Source organism: Bipolaris oryzae (assembly GCF_000523455.1).
Source record: "Bipolaris oryzae ATCC 44560 unplaced genomic scaffold scaffold_38, whole genome shotgun sequence".
NCBI lineage: Eukaryota > Fungi > Ascomycota > Dothideomycetes > Pleosporales > Pleosporaceae > Bipolaris > Bipolaris oryzae.
In genome coordinates this window covers 85,848-99,429 of record NW_006911314.1, presented here as the reverse complement: position 1 = coordinate 99,429, position 13,582 = coordinate 85,848, and the positions used below count along the sequence as shown (strand labels likewise).

The 13,582-nt window shown below is 50.4% G+C and overlaps 4 protein-coding genes across 4 annotated transcripts; 3 read left to right on the top strand and 1 right to left on the bottom strand.

The window, feature by feature from the left end:
• Positions 1 to 49: 49 nt before the first annotated feature.
• COCMIDRAFT_24918 (uncharacterized protein) lies at positions 50 to 6,249 on the top strand (the record flags this gene model as incomplete). Its single annotated transcript, XM_007688117.1, has 2 exons — positions 50 to 52; positions 133 to 6,249. The coding sequence occupies 2 exons, from the start codon at positions 50 to 52 to the stop codon at positions 6,247 to 6,249; spliced, it is 6,120 nt and encodes a 2,039-aa protein (XP_007686307.1).
• Positions 6,250 to 7,417: 1,168 nt separating this feature from the next.
• On the top strand, positions 7,418 to 9,946 carry COCMIDRAFT_24917 (uncharacterized protein; the record flags this gene model as incomplete). Its single annotated transcript, XM_007688116.1, has 2 exons — positions 7,418 to 7,427; positions 7,629 to 9,946. 2 exons carry the CDS (start codon positions 7,418 to 7,420, stop codon positions 9,944 to 9,946), a joined length of 2,328 nt encoding a protein of 775 aa, XP_007686306.1.
• A 242-nt stretch (positions 9,947 to 10,188) lies between these two features.
• On the bottom strand, positions 10,189 to 11,886 carry COCMIDRAFT_35299 (uncharacterized protein; the record flags this gene model as incomplete). The annotated part of the gene is made up of 4 exons (XM_007688135.1): positions 10,189 to 10,342; positions 10,431 to 11,497; positions 11,551 to 11,775; positions 11,845 to 11,886. The coding sequence occupies 4 exons, from the start codon at positions 11,884 to 11,886 to the stop codon at positions 10,189 to 10,191; spliced, it is 1,488 nt and encodes a 495-aa protein (XP_007686325.1).
• Positions 11,887 to 12,481: 595 nt separating this feature from the next.
• On the top strand, positions 12,482 to 13,464 carry COCMIDRAFT_90897 (uncharacterized protein; the record flags this gene model as incomplete). Its single annotated transcript, XM_007688166.1, has 2 exons — positions 12,482 to 13,113; positions 13,194 to 13,464. 2 exons carry the CDS (start codon positions 12,482 to 12,484, stop codon positions 13,462 to 13,464), a joined length of 903 nt encoding a protein of 300 aa, XP_007686356.1.
• Positions 13,465 to 13,582: the final 118 nt, after the last annotated feature.

Here is a 13,582-nt window from a genome sequence, read left to right as displayed (position 1 = left end):
TCGCCCTGAGGCTCTCCCCGTCATTGTCTAATCAACCACAGCACACATCATGGTAAGTCAAATACCTGCGTATTCAGGCCCCTGCAGCCGCGGCGCCCACTATTTTCCTTCATCCTCTCTGACACGGCGCAGTCGAAAGCCTCAGTGTGGCATCCCTACAATGTCGAAATCCCCGAGGAAACCGCCGAAGAGGAAGTCGACGACACCCAGGAAATCCAGATCGAAGAAGCCTTGAAACTCTATCAGACTGCCTTGAAACTCCATTCTGAAGGCCCTGCATCTTTTGAAAAGACAGCTGCAGCATACAAGGCTCTATTCGACTCCGATATTTTCAAGTACGCCGAATCGCTCTCGGAATTCCAACGGCATGAAGTCTTTGGCGAAGACCTGGTCTTCGACACCATCTTGGAGGATGACTATGATGCAGGTCCCGTCCAGTCTACTGGCGCCGCCGATAGCGCCCCGAATACTCTCCAGCAGATCCTCCATTTATCGTATAAGAACCATGGCCAATTCTTGCTGGAGTCTATGCAGCATTGGATTACAACGAACGGCCCAGCACCTCAGGTGGAAGCTTGGAGCGAAATCCGCGGCGCTCTCAACTACTTTGCCGAAGCGCTGGACAAGGAGGATACCGATCTTGACCTGTGGCTCCGAGCTGCTTCAGTCGCCGCCATGCTGGGTAGTAAGCGCCTCACGCGCTATTGTCTGGAAGCAGTGCTTGATGGAAATGATGAACAGTGGGAGAGTCTATTACGACTGCCAGGATTGGAAGAAGGATTCGCTGGTCAACAGCTGCGTGAACTTGTTGAGCGACTAGAAGATAACGTTTCTCTGCGACAGGCACCCTTGTCACTGATGAAGCGGAAGAAACTATCAGAGATGTTGAGGAAGAGGCTGAATCCATTTCCATTTGCACCTCTTCCTGCTGACGTTGCCCTTGCTGAAAACCTTCACAATATCAAGGCTGCGCCAGAGACTGTGACACTGAGCCCGACAAAGTGGGATTGGGCAGGCATAGGCGAGATCATCCTCCGGCAGTTTCAGGCAGAGCAACAGGGAGTGGCATCCAGTGTTCCTTCAGGGTCAAACATAGTGTTCAGTATTCCCCCTGATAGCGGTACCCCAGATCGAATCGAGCCTGTGCCCGAATCGGAACCTACCGAGCTTGCACGGAATACCATATCGGCCGCACCAGAGTCTACATCACCATCGAAGATTGAAGGGCCTACTGCTGCAGCTGCAGCCGAAAAGGATGGCGATGATACCATTATGGAAGAACAAAGTACCGAGGCTGATGTCAAGAGTGAGGAGGCCACCTCAACTGTACCACTAGAGGTCGCACCAGCTCCGTCCCGCAAGCGGTCTACGGACTCTGCTGGACTACCAGAAACTGCCGAAGGAGGCCGATCACGCAGCAAGCGAATTCGCGGACGAGACACAATCACCGAACCAGCTCCTGGAAGTGCTGCACAAGAAACCAACAAGCAGCTTGATGCTCAGTTGGAGCCCTACACGCATGCGGATCAATGTCTGTACGAGATCGTCAAGGACATATATTCACGCCTTGGTGTCGAGGGCATCAAGGACCCTGCTGAATTGCGTAGTCTCGTCACCGCGCTTCCGGAAGCGTCTGGTCCTAGCATTACAGATCCTATTGACAAGGCAGCTTGCGATGTTTACACTGCGCTTCGAAGTGGACACATGAAGACTGCACAGATAATCCTGAGTTCTGATTCTTTCGATCTGCTAGGAGTAACTAGGGAACACGGGTTGAACGCATTCTTGGGTTTCTCTAAATCGAGTTCAAGTCAAGCCTGCACCAGGCCAGTCTTGGGTAGCGAGGGGTTGAACTCATTTGCGCGAAATGTAAACAACAATTGGCTCACAACCCAAGAGATTGCATTCGCTTGGATTGAGAGCTTGTTTTCTCCCGGGTTCTGTCTACCTTCCAGATCCCGTGCCACAGATCAATCAAGCTATCTACACTTCAGGTGGGCAGATGATCTCAAGAGAAACATCGTCCAAATCATTGTTCACATTGATGAGTTCATCTACGAACGCATGCTCGAACGCATCGAACAGCTCAACCGCAAGATGCTGGATGCCAGTCACCAATCTCGAAAGTACCAACTGTCCAACTTTGATGCCGCACAGATTGAAATAGTGGAGGCTTTGTTTGAGCTGCATTTGGACATCTATTCTCTTATCAAGCACCCGCACAGCACGATAGACATCAATACGCGAATTCTCCAGAGCGACCGGCTGCAGCGATGGTCCCACCTCGCACGAGATGTTATCCAATTACGATCTGACTGTCTACCAGGCCAGGATTTGGACGACCTGGCTCTTCGTCATATTTGGGCTACAGTGTCGCAAATGAGCGTTAGCGATGAGGTGGCACCAGAGCATGTCTTGTCTGCTATGGCCCAGCTGAAGACCATGTTTGAGCATCTGGGCGACCGTACGATTCAATTGCAGAACAACGCTGTGATGCCCGAGCTATCAACCGCTGCAATTGATCGAGAGCTCGTCCGCATCAGCATGAAGGACTTCTTCCTTAAGGTTTTCGACCAGGATGAGCAGGATCCAGTGACAGTGATAGAAAGCCTGGAGCCAATCTTGGAATTTGAAAACACAAGGGAATCAAACATGTCGGTTGAGTCAGCTGGCTCTGATGAAGACGCACCTGACGCACATAGCTCGCCCACTGGAAGTACCGAAGGCTCATCCACAGATAAACAGCTTGGCCATGCGTCCCCAATTCTGGAAATGCGCAAGTTTCTCGATTCTGCTAACGTAAATGTACGACTGTCCCTCTGGAACAGGTTACGTGTAGCCTATGAAGCCATCGATTACCCTTCCAAAGTTATATCATGCTTCTTACGAAGTATCGAAGCGCTTGTGGATGATCTCGGATCATCGGCTTTTCAGGAGTTGCCAACGCTTGATCGTCAACACAAGTTGTCGACCCGATACCGAGTCATTGATGACATGGTTGTCAAAATCCTTCAGATAATACGCGACGATGGGACGCCGTTCGACTGTATTCACTACGAGCATGTGCAATCTTCCATGTCAGCAATTGCTAAACTGTTGCACATTATGTCGGCTGCAGACATGCTCAGAGACTACATTCGCATCAACCATATTCCTACGCCTCGAGTCGAATCCCATCCGAGCCAGGCATTTGTCAATATGATGGCACGACTTGGCGACATCCATCTACGGCTCTGGATATTACAGTACCATTTGCTCAAGGATGGCTTATCCCAAGACCACGAAAGCTTCCCTACTCCTTCAGAGGATCTATTCGAATACATTCGTCATGTGCACCATGCTACTGGTGTGCGTGGTTTTTGCCATCTGTCAAACCGTCAGTTTTTGAGGCTTGCGAAGGACGAGTTGCTTCGGCTTGACGATGTCATCGATGGTCACAGTTATGCAACTGAGCTTTGCCAGGTTCTTCACGATCTTTACGGTCTGAAGCTATTCATTGAACCTTTGGAGTGCCAGGATTTCCAGACTACACCGGATGCCCTCGACAAAAAGACTGCCTTCAGCATCTTGTCGTTCGCCATGTCACAAGTTGCAAAGGTTGACCTGAAAGATTTGCCTAAGACAGAACTCAAAGCAACTATTGAAAAGATACATGCCGCGCTAGGTAGGCCCAAGCAGAACGATGATATCACTTTCAACCGCAAGGTAGTTTCATCGTACTTCAAGTCACCTGTCAACCCTGTCGAGTTGTTCGGATGCTTGAAAGGCATTGGCTCGCTTGCAACCAAGCATGTCCCTGCCGAAGATGCCGTGGCTGCCTCTAAAGGTTGGTTTTACATGATGGGCAACATCGCGCTCAGCAAGTTCAAGTCGCAGAAGCGCATGACCCAGGGACCTACGGAGGACTTAAATTATGCTCAAGCATTCTTTTTGCAGGATCTAGAGCATTCCATTGAGCGTTGGGAGACGTGGTATCGCCTTGCGCAAGCCAATGACACCCAGCTTGAGGAGGCGGTCTCATGGAACGCGGATAAAATGAACAGCAACAGCGTTGATGTTGTCAACTTCCAACGGGCTGCAATCAACTGCTACATTATGGCTGTGGCCTGTGCTGTGCGCGACCCCAATGTAGGACCAAATACTCAGGCCAAAATTGCACAGATGTACACAGAGTTTGGCAACCGCATATATGCATCTTCCAGGGAGCCATTTAGAATGGAGGCGTTCCAGATTCGAGAGACTGAGAAGCGATTCTGCAATCTCCAGACGAATGCAACTCTATACAAGGAGGTCGCATTTGCTCCATTGCAGACTTACACGGCCTGGAAATTTGCAAGCACGCTTTACAAACGAGCAATTAAAGGCAACCCGAACAAATGGTGGAATCACTACATGCTTGGAAAGTGCGGATGGAAGATGTGGTCCACCAACGACAGCGCCATGCGGTATGCCATGTCCATTGGCGCGGCCGCTGCTCCACAACATGGCCCAAGTTGGGAGTCTGTCATTGAGGCCTTCACTAGTGCGATCGAGACACTACCCGGAAAGAAAGGGCGTAGCGGTGAGCCAGTTCTTGAGCCTCACTACAAACTAGTATCCGTCACCCATAAACTTTTCCAGCGTGGTGCCATCGACTATGAAAAGGGAGTGGATATTCTCTCAAATACATCATATGCCCAGAACATCAAGGCTCCAGAAAGCGAAAATGACTGGCAGAGATACATTCTTGCTATCTTGAAGTCCTTGCGTGCAGCAGACAAGTCAAGCTGGCACCATCGTGTCATATCACGAGTTGCGCACACAATCTACGATAACGAGAAGAACCAGTCTGTGGCTCAGGATGCTAAGCTTGAACTTATGCAGCAGATGTTTACTAAAACCATGGCTGTTCAGGTCTGGAAACCCGAGAACGAGCGACCTGGCAGGCACTTTGTATACACCACTCGCTACACCAAGTTTTTCATCGAACTTCTGGACTTGACTGAGGACAAGACCAACTTCGAAGCGCTCGCGAAGCGTGTAAGGCGGAAACAGACTGACTTTTTCGAACATCAGAAGCTGTGGCAAGATCTATGCACACGTTACCTCAAGTTGCTGCGAAGAATCGGCAATATACCTGAAGGCCAGGAAGATTCGGCTTTTAAATCCGTCAATCACGATGAATTCAACACGCTTGCTCTTCGTTTGGAGGCGTGGTGTCAAAACTCGGCTACGCAACACCCTGTACTGGATGTTCTCCGCGACGCAATCGAACTCAAACGCCTCAACAACGGCATGATGAAGCCTCTTCTTATTGACGATCTCATTGGAGATACTTATGCGATGTTGTATACATCGATTGGTCCCACTTTGTCGCCCCTCCCATCGGAGCAAGAACAACAGCAGCAACAACAACAACAGCAGCAGCAGCAACAGCAACAGCAACAACAAGCACAGCAACAAGCTATGCTTGCTCAGCCTCGGTCAGCACCTTTTGGGGGTTCCGTAACATCCACAGGCGCTGTACCCATCTCATCGTTGATGCAAGTTCAGATTGATGGCTCAACAGAAGGAAGCACCGGGTCACCTTTCAGCATGTATCATTCCGGCCAAATGCCCACTCAGATGCCTCAAATGGTGGCACAACCTGAACAAACAGCAAAGCCCAGAGTCAAGGCAGTCGGTCGTAGGGAAATCGCAAGAAGGGCTGAAGCATGCGTCCAGAAGACTGCTGCTGCCTCCGCTCAATCTACCTCGATTCCAATTCGATCGCCCCCGCCTGCCAACGAGGCTCTTTCTGCCGCCACCGATCAAGCAGCAGCATCACCAGACAAGACCGCGGAACCCACTGCTGAACCGAACACATCTACCGAAAACCTTCAGCCCTCCTTCGACCAAAGCGAAACCGCTACCGCCGCTCCGAGCGTAAACAACGACGAACCTGTCCCTAGCGCCCCCGCCTCCGTCCACGACGACGCTGATGACGAAAGCGAGCTTAGCGAACTCGACGAAGACGAAGTCGAGGAAATCCATCAAGAAGTTCAGAACGATACTTTACGTCGTTCCGCCTCCATTGCTGCCCTAAATAAGCCTCTTTTCCCCCACTTGGCTGCTGCAGCAGCAAAGATGGCTCCTGTGGATAAGCGCATCGAGTCTGAACGCGGCGATGATGATCCGGATGATGATGAGACGATGGAGAGTGACACTATTCATGTTACTGCTCCGAGGCCAGCGAGGGCGAGGGACGAGGATCGTATGGATGTGGATTAGAGGGTAGAGAGAGTGTGTTTTTTTGGTAGTCTGGATTATGCCCATGGGGGTTTGCGGGCTTCTCTCTCTTTTTGAAGATGGTTGTTTTCTTATTACTAGTGTATCACTGTACTATTGCCCATCGGATAGTAGTGCACGTCCGTACCTGTTATTCTTTCTTTCGGACTGTGGGCGTACGAAGGGGGACGCATTAGTATCACTTGGATTTCTTTTTCTGTTTTCTACCCTGTGTTCTAGATACCCGGTTTTATAGGGCTCGTATGCATATGCAATACGTAAACGGATTTTTTGAAGATTTCGCTGTGCTGATGTGACCTTGTGTGGAGTTGGCCTGGTTTATTAGTGAAACTGATCATTTCCCGTGAACGAGAATTAGATAATAATTACTTGATTCAAGACGGCTAAATGTCTTTAAAAGAACTATTCTAGGAAAAGATGATGTGGTTTTACGGAGAGTGTCATATCTTTTGATAGTTGTCTCAATTGAATATGAATTTGGATAACGATCTACTCTTGGTTCAAAAACTAACAAAATGAAAAACACTATGAAGGGAAGACTAGCAAAAGGACGGATTAGCTTACTAAAAGAATAATTACATATCACAGTCGGTCAAATAGTAGGTATTCCTCTAGTTGGCTTAAATTGAAAAGTAAGTAATGATATTTGCGTACCTACCCCGCCATGCGCCAACCATGAGCAAAAGTAAGAAGCTGTACTGTCTCCATACCTAAAAAAAGTGCAAAAAAGATGTGTCGCAAACTACTTGGCGGTACTGGGAACTGTAGACACGTTAGAAATGTCTCAGGACCACCAATTTGTGAGGTTGAACGTACTCGAACCCAGGCTGGCGCGGATCTGGATCGGGACAACTGAGTGTCCGCCAGCCACAACGCGACGTCATACCACTAGACCATACCACCGTGGTATTTCTTTGATGATGAAAGTCGCATTTGGTTAATACTCATAGTTGGGGGTATTACATGAAAAGCCGTCTTCAAGCTGTAAGACATTCCTCATACCGGAATCGCTGAGAGGATAACGGAATTTTGAGCGTGTGTGCGGGGTCGTGGGGTCTGTGCCAATCGTCAGAGGTGGGGCAGTGTTTTTGCTGGTGTTCGGTATATTCTTCCTTTACCCAATCGGTCGACACACAGCACGTAACTCAACATGCCCGCAGGTACGTCTAGGATCCTTTGGCATCTATAGTGCTTTCGTGAATACCCTTCTCAACATCGGTCCCGTGGACGTTGTTGCGAAGGCTGGCAAGCGCACATGTTTGCTCAATTTTTTTCTGCCTAGATAAAATATATTTCAACCCATCCTGCACTTGCCCACGCAACTTGCAAATCACTTGACCATGCTAATACCTGGTAACTAGATTTTTCATCACCCCGACAATCGCGAGGCAAACAGCACAAATCATACCGCGTTGCAGACGAGTATTCGTTCCTCGACGAAGAAGATGGATCTGCAGCATCTGGTAACCAATCGCCAGCCTTCCAGGATGATGATGAAGATGAAGACGACTTCATGCCGGACGCCCAGGAAGAGGTTGAAGATGACTTTGAGGATGAAGAGGAGGAGAATGATGAAGAAGACGACGCAGAAGAAGACGAGGAAGACTCAGACGATAGCCTCGTAACGCCCAAACGCGGTGCTCGCGGGCCAAAAGCTACTCTCGTCAAGCCGCCCACCACCCCGCTTGTCCAACGCAACAAGCCATCTACAGAGCACGTACCCTCGCCTATTACGTTTTCCAAAGGCAGCGGTATCAAAGTGCGCAATGTAGATGCTGAGAACAAGCTGCGGACACGCGGCGTACCCGATTTCGACAAGATTGGAGGTCATGAGCCGCGATTGAAAAACTTGTTCGGGCCGGATGGCCAGCATCTTCGACCCGTGTTGGCGTCTCGTGACTACTGGAGCTCTCAGGAGACGTTTCCGATCAAGAAGCCTGGGCGTGTTGACTCTGGTCAGACTGAGTTGGGGGGCTTAAGACGAAGCTTCTTTGAAAAGGAAGGTACTAGGGAGAAAGAGAGTGAGGTCCTGAAGCAGTGGTATAGGCACACAGGGAAGGCCGTTTTCGAAGCTGTACAGGCTACCAAGGAGTTCTCCGAGGAGGAGGCTAAGGAGTACATGGGGAATGATGGACCAGAGAGTCTGAATGTGCTCACTGGGCCTGTCAATAGCCCCCAAGTTACCGCTCTTGGGAAAGGCAATTATATGCATGTTGGGCAGTCCTTTCCAGACAAGGATAGTAGAAGAGGCTGGCTGTTCAATTTTGGATCCAGGATACAAGACGCTCAATGGGCTACCAAGGAGGACAGTCGAACGCAGTATATTGCTGTCGCGGTTGAGCAGCACCCCTTGGATGGAACCCGGCCCAAGCCTATGGAAATACCAAAAGCGCCTGCTTTCAGTGCTACGGAGCCACTTCCAGCCTCCATCCAGATCTGGGCGTTTGAAACTACTGAAGACGGAGAACTGGATAATTCAAAAGAGCCTAGACTTGAACTTGTCATTTGCGCCAACTGGGGTGCTCCTAAACAGCTACGATGGTGTCCAGTCGCTGCTACACATACAAAAGCAGACTCTAGTACTGAGACAGAAACTCACATTGGCATGCTTGCGGTCATCTGGTCAGACGGACGAGTTCGTATACTAAACCTATGCACCCCGAAGCGTCAAGCCGGACAAGTCCAAACCACCTATCTCCACTTCTCCTGCACAGCCTTCGAAGTCTCAATCCCCCAAACCGTCCCCTCCTGTCTCCAATGGCTCTCAGGCACCACCCTCGCCGTCGCCACAGCCGCTGGCACCGTAGCCATCTGGACCCTAACCCGCCCGGGCACCCTCTCCCAAACCCCTCAACCACACAATCCGCGCCCTTGGTTCTACCACCAACTAGCCGACACTTTCATCCTGACCATCTCCTCCGCTTGGCCCTCAAACCCGCACTACCTCTCCATCAGCACCGCCGACGGCTTTGCCCGCCTCTTCGACCTACGCAGCCCCACCGCCGACACCACGGCCTCCATCCGCGGGCGCACCCTGTGCCTCACACAAGCCTGGCACGAGCACACTCAATCCTTCGTCATGCCCGACGAACACTACATCCTACGGCACACGCCCGTCCGCCGCTACTATCATAACCTGTACAGCATGCGACTGGACAATAGCATCACGCGCGTGGCTACGAGCCCCGTGCACCCGGGCGTGCTGGTCGGTGGTACCGATGGCGACGTGCAGACGAGTAACCCCGTGATGCGCATTGCGAATTACAAGGTTGTGCCGTGGCAGCAGAAATGGTTTGTGCATGAGTGGAGGAGTGAAGTCACAAAATTAACCGTCAAACCTGTCACTACTATTAACGCCCCCGGAGAAGAAATATCTGAGGAAAAAGGAGAAAAAGATAATGCTAGTGTAGCGAATGTGCCAGACGACATCCTCCGCCAACCCCTCGTACGCATCTCAGAGGGCTACAAGGCGGTGCAGCAGGGTATCGCGAGTAGTGCGGTGTCGAAGCGGAAGGGCAACCCGGAGATTGGGCGATCGATTAGTATTTTTGAGGAAAAGTCCGCAGTTACGGCTTTGGCGTGGAATCCGAATTTGAAATATGGGACGTGGGCGGTTGCGGGGATGGGGTCGGGATTGTTGAGGGTGGAGGATGTGGGGATTGTGGAGAAGAAGAAGTAGTAGTAAGGAAATAGAATTGGGTGCTGATGGAAGAGAAGAACGGGGGAAAAAGAAGACGCGTTGGGGGGTTTGGGGGGTTATCTGGTTTCTTTTTAGATGAAATGATATTCGACGTGAAATTACATATTCTCTCTACAAGTCAAAAATGAATATACATATATATATAAGCGATTGGATAACATATGATACCCTCAATCCCGAAGGCGAAAAAGACTCATCGAATTGGTTCATACTCCACAATCTCACCTCACCGACCTCATCTTGCACAAAAGCGGTGGTTTCTCCCACAAAATAAACGTCGGCTGATCAATCCAGTTCTTGCTCTCATCACAAAGCTCGATATCAAAGTGATAGTAAGTTTTCGCAGCAAGGAGTCGGATCTCATGGTATGCCATACTACAGCCACACACACACACACATGTTAGCACAGTCTGCTTTTATCAATTTTTTTTGCATATAGCCAAGGTGAAAAAAAAGGACTTACTTCTTCCCAACGCAGTCCCTCGATCCGATGGAAAAGGGCTGAAGACACGCCTTCTCATCGCTGTCAAACTCGGGGTCACCCAGCCACCGTTGGGGCAGAAATTCCGTCGGGCGCTTAAAGTTGCGCTCACTCATGTACATGGCATGCTGTGGAATGCCGACAGTAATATCAGGCGGCACAAAGTTGCCACAGATAGTAGTTCCGTCAGCCGGTGTGCGACGAGGCAAAGTGAGAGGAACTGGCGGGTAAATCCGAAAAGCTTCTTTGACGCAAGCAGCGAAGTAAGGTAAAGCGGCGAGGCGTTCCATGGTCATATCGTCTGTGCTCTCGAATTCGTTGCGTATCTCTTGAGACAGTTTTGCCATGCATTCTGGGTTGCAGAGGAGCAGGTATGTCAGGCCTGATACGAGGGTTGCTGTAGTTTCTGTGCCTGCAATCATGAAGACGGATGCGTTTGAGTCCATTTCTGGTCGACTTAGACCCTTGCCTTCCTTCTGACTCAGTACCAAGTCCCAGAGATCAACACCTTGGCTATCGCGACCTTTTTCGAGGCGTTTCGTGACACGTGTGGTGGAGTGGTTGTAATGGTTTAGGCGTTTCTTGGAGAGGGAGGCTGGTGCGATCATGACGAAGAATTTCCGTAGCAATGGGTAGAACCGCGTTAGGGCCACGATACTGGAGACCTTGAGAGCCCCAAAGATGTTACTGACCCATGGATCGTATTCGGCGTTGTCGAGCATGTGGAGGGGCTCGCCAAACGTCAAGTCGCCCATAACATCGAAGGTGGTAAAGTTGAAGAGCCGGACGAGATCGAATTTTGTTTCTGGGTTTTCTTGTATGCCTTTTTTCACTACGCTTACGAATTGGTTGATGTACTTGAGGAAGAGGGGTTCTTGCTGTTTGAGAGCGCGATCCGAGAAGGCTGGACTAAAGATCTTTCTTTGGCGAGTATGAACATCATCTGGTGAATTAATGAGATTGGGTGCCCCATTGAGACTCTCCGCATATCTTATCGGGTCTTTGTAAGGCAACGAGCCTGCTGTTCCTTTTGTACCATGGCCGTGAATCTGGAAAGCCGTCAGTCAACACCGCATAGAAAGTGAACCGAGCATTTACTTACATCTTTCCACGCACCCGCATCAATGAAACTTAGTTCATTATGAGCAATTCGGACTATTGGTCCATATTTACGGTGCAGATCTTGATAAAGCTTGTCGCGAGAGCCCTTTGCAACGGAAATGTGGACTGGAATACGTGTCGCGGCCAACAGTTTGGGGCCCGGGTATTTACTGAGGGGGTGGAAATAGATTCGATACACGCCTACTGCAACAAAGCGAAAGATAACCTGTCATGGGTCAGCGTGGTAGCCCTATAACAACTTTGAGCAAGTCGCTATAGTTGAGGAGGTGCTAACCAAAGCTATCAAAGCGCCAAAGAGGCTCAGGAAAGAAACCATCTCGAAGGAGCTTGGTGAGGTTGGCAAAGGGGTCGTATTGCGGCAAAGGGAGAGAGTAGGCAGCAGCCTGCTGCATAGGACGCGGGCCCTGTAGCTTGGAGCAATCGTTCTTTATATTGGTTACCAATGGTAGATATAAGGTTCCGTTAGCCGATCTGTCAACAACATGGAGTGGCGCGGTTCTGGTCCGCGGCCAATCAATAGAATGTGTTTCATGGCGGCCTCAGGGACATGGGCAGTGCCAATTGCGCGGCCAGTCAGTGCAGAGTATTGGATATCACACCAATCAGACAAATGCCCAGAAGTGAGGTCCGAGTGTCTCGGAGGAGGAAGCTGAGCAAGTCTCCGTGTTGTACTCCATGCTAGCAGTAGCGATAATGAGCATGCTTGTCCTACATTAATTCAATTCATGGGGTTGGATAACGAGATAGTGCACAAGGTGATGTCAGCCTGTTAACCACACACCCAGCCCTTACAAAGAGGCCCGTGCACCCATCAGATCGTGACTTCGCGTTAGCGACGTTCCCTGACTTGTCTTGAACGCTCCCAATTCCAACCCACCCAAAAAAATAATAAAAAAAAGAAACGAAAAACAATGGCAGCGATACCAACACAAAGAGGTATATCAGCCTTGTTCAAGGTCTCCTCTTCGAGAACAACACCATTGGCATACAGGACACAAACCCGCACATTATCTTCCTCGCGCATCAACGCCGCATACACTGCCACCCCACCACGAGCAGCAACAACAAGCACAACCTCCTCCTCCACCACTGCCGCAAAACCCGCTTCCTCGGCAACAACAGCAACCCCCCAGCGAACCGTAACACCGCAATTCCCCGCAAAAGAACCCCCGGTCCCCACGACCCGCAACGCCACTGCAGATTCTGCCGCCGCGGCCGCTCAATCGAAGCGCTCGCTCACCGAGGGCCTCTCCGATGCGCCCCCGGAGCTCGAAGGCGTACCCGCTATAGACTGGACGCGCTCGTACCACGGCCTCGGCAGCGTGTCGTTTACGCCGGAGCAATCTGAAGCCCTGCTCGCACCTGTCACGCAGGATGATGTGGAGGTCAAGCCAGACGGCATTTTGTACCTTCCCGAGATCAAGTACAGACGTATTTTGAACAAGGCGTTTGGGCCTGGTGGATGGGGTCTCGCGCCGAGAGGCGAGAGCATAGTGACTTCGAAGTTGGTTACGAGGGAGTACGGTTTAGTGGTGCAAGGACGGTATGTGTGCACATATATATTTATTTTCCCCCTTCCCAACGCAAAAGAACAGTCATGCTGACGATTTAAATTTTCAACAGCCTTGTATCCATTGCCCGTGGCGAACAACAATATTTTGATCCTGATGGCATACCCACTGCGACCGAGGGCTGCAAGTCCAACGCCCTGATGCGATGCTGCAAGGACCTGGGTATCGCTTCTGAACTCTGGGACCCACGCTTTATTCGGGAGTTTACGAGTAAGATGACTAAGGAGGTGTGGGTTGAGCACACGACCACTAAGAAGAAGCGCAAGATTGTGCTGAGGAAAGATGACAGCCCCAAGTATCCGTTCAAGGAGGTCAAGTTATAGAGAGTCATGAATCACGCATTTTATGGGGCAGGGCGTTGAGCGTTTTCTGCCCTTAGAGATATATGCATGTTGTACCTCAGTTTGTAGCAATACCACTCATGTCTATGTATCAAGGTTT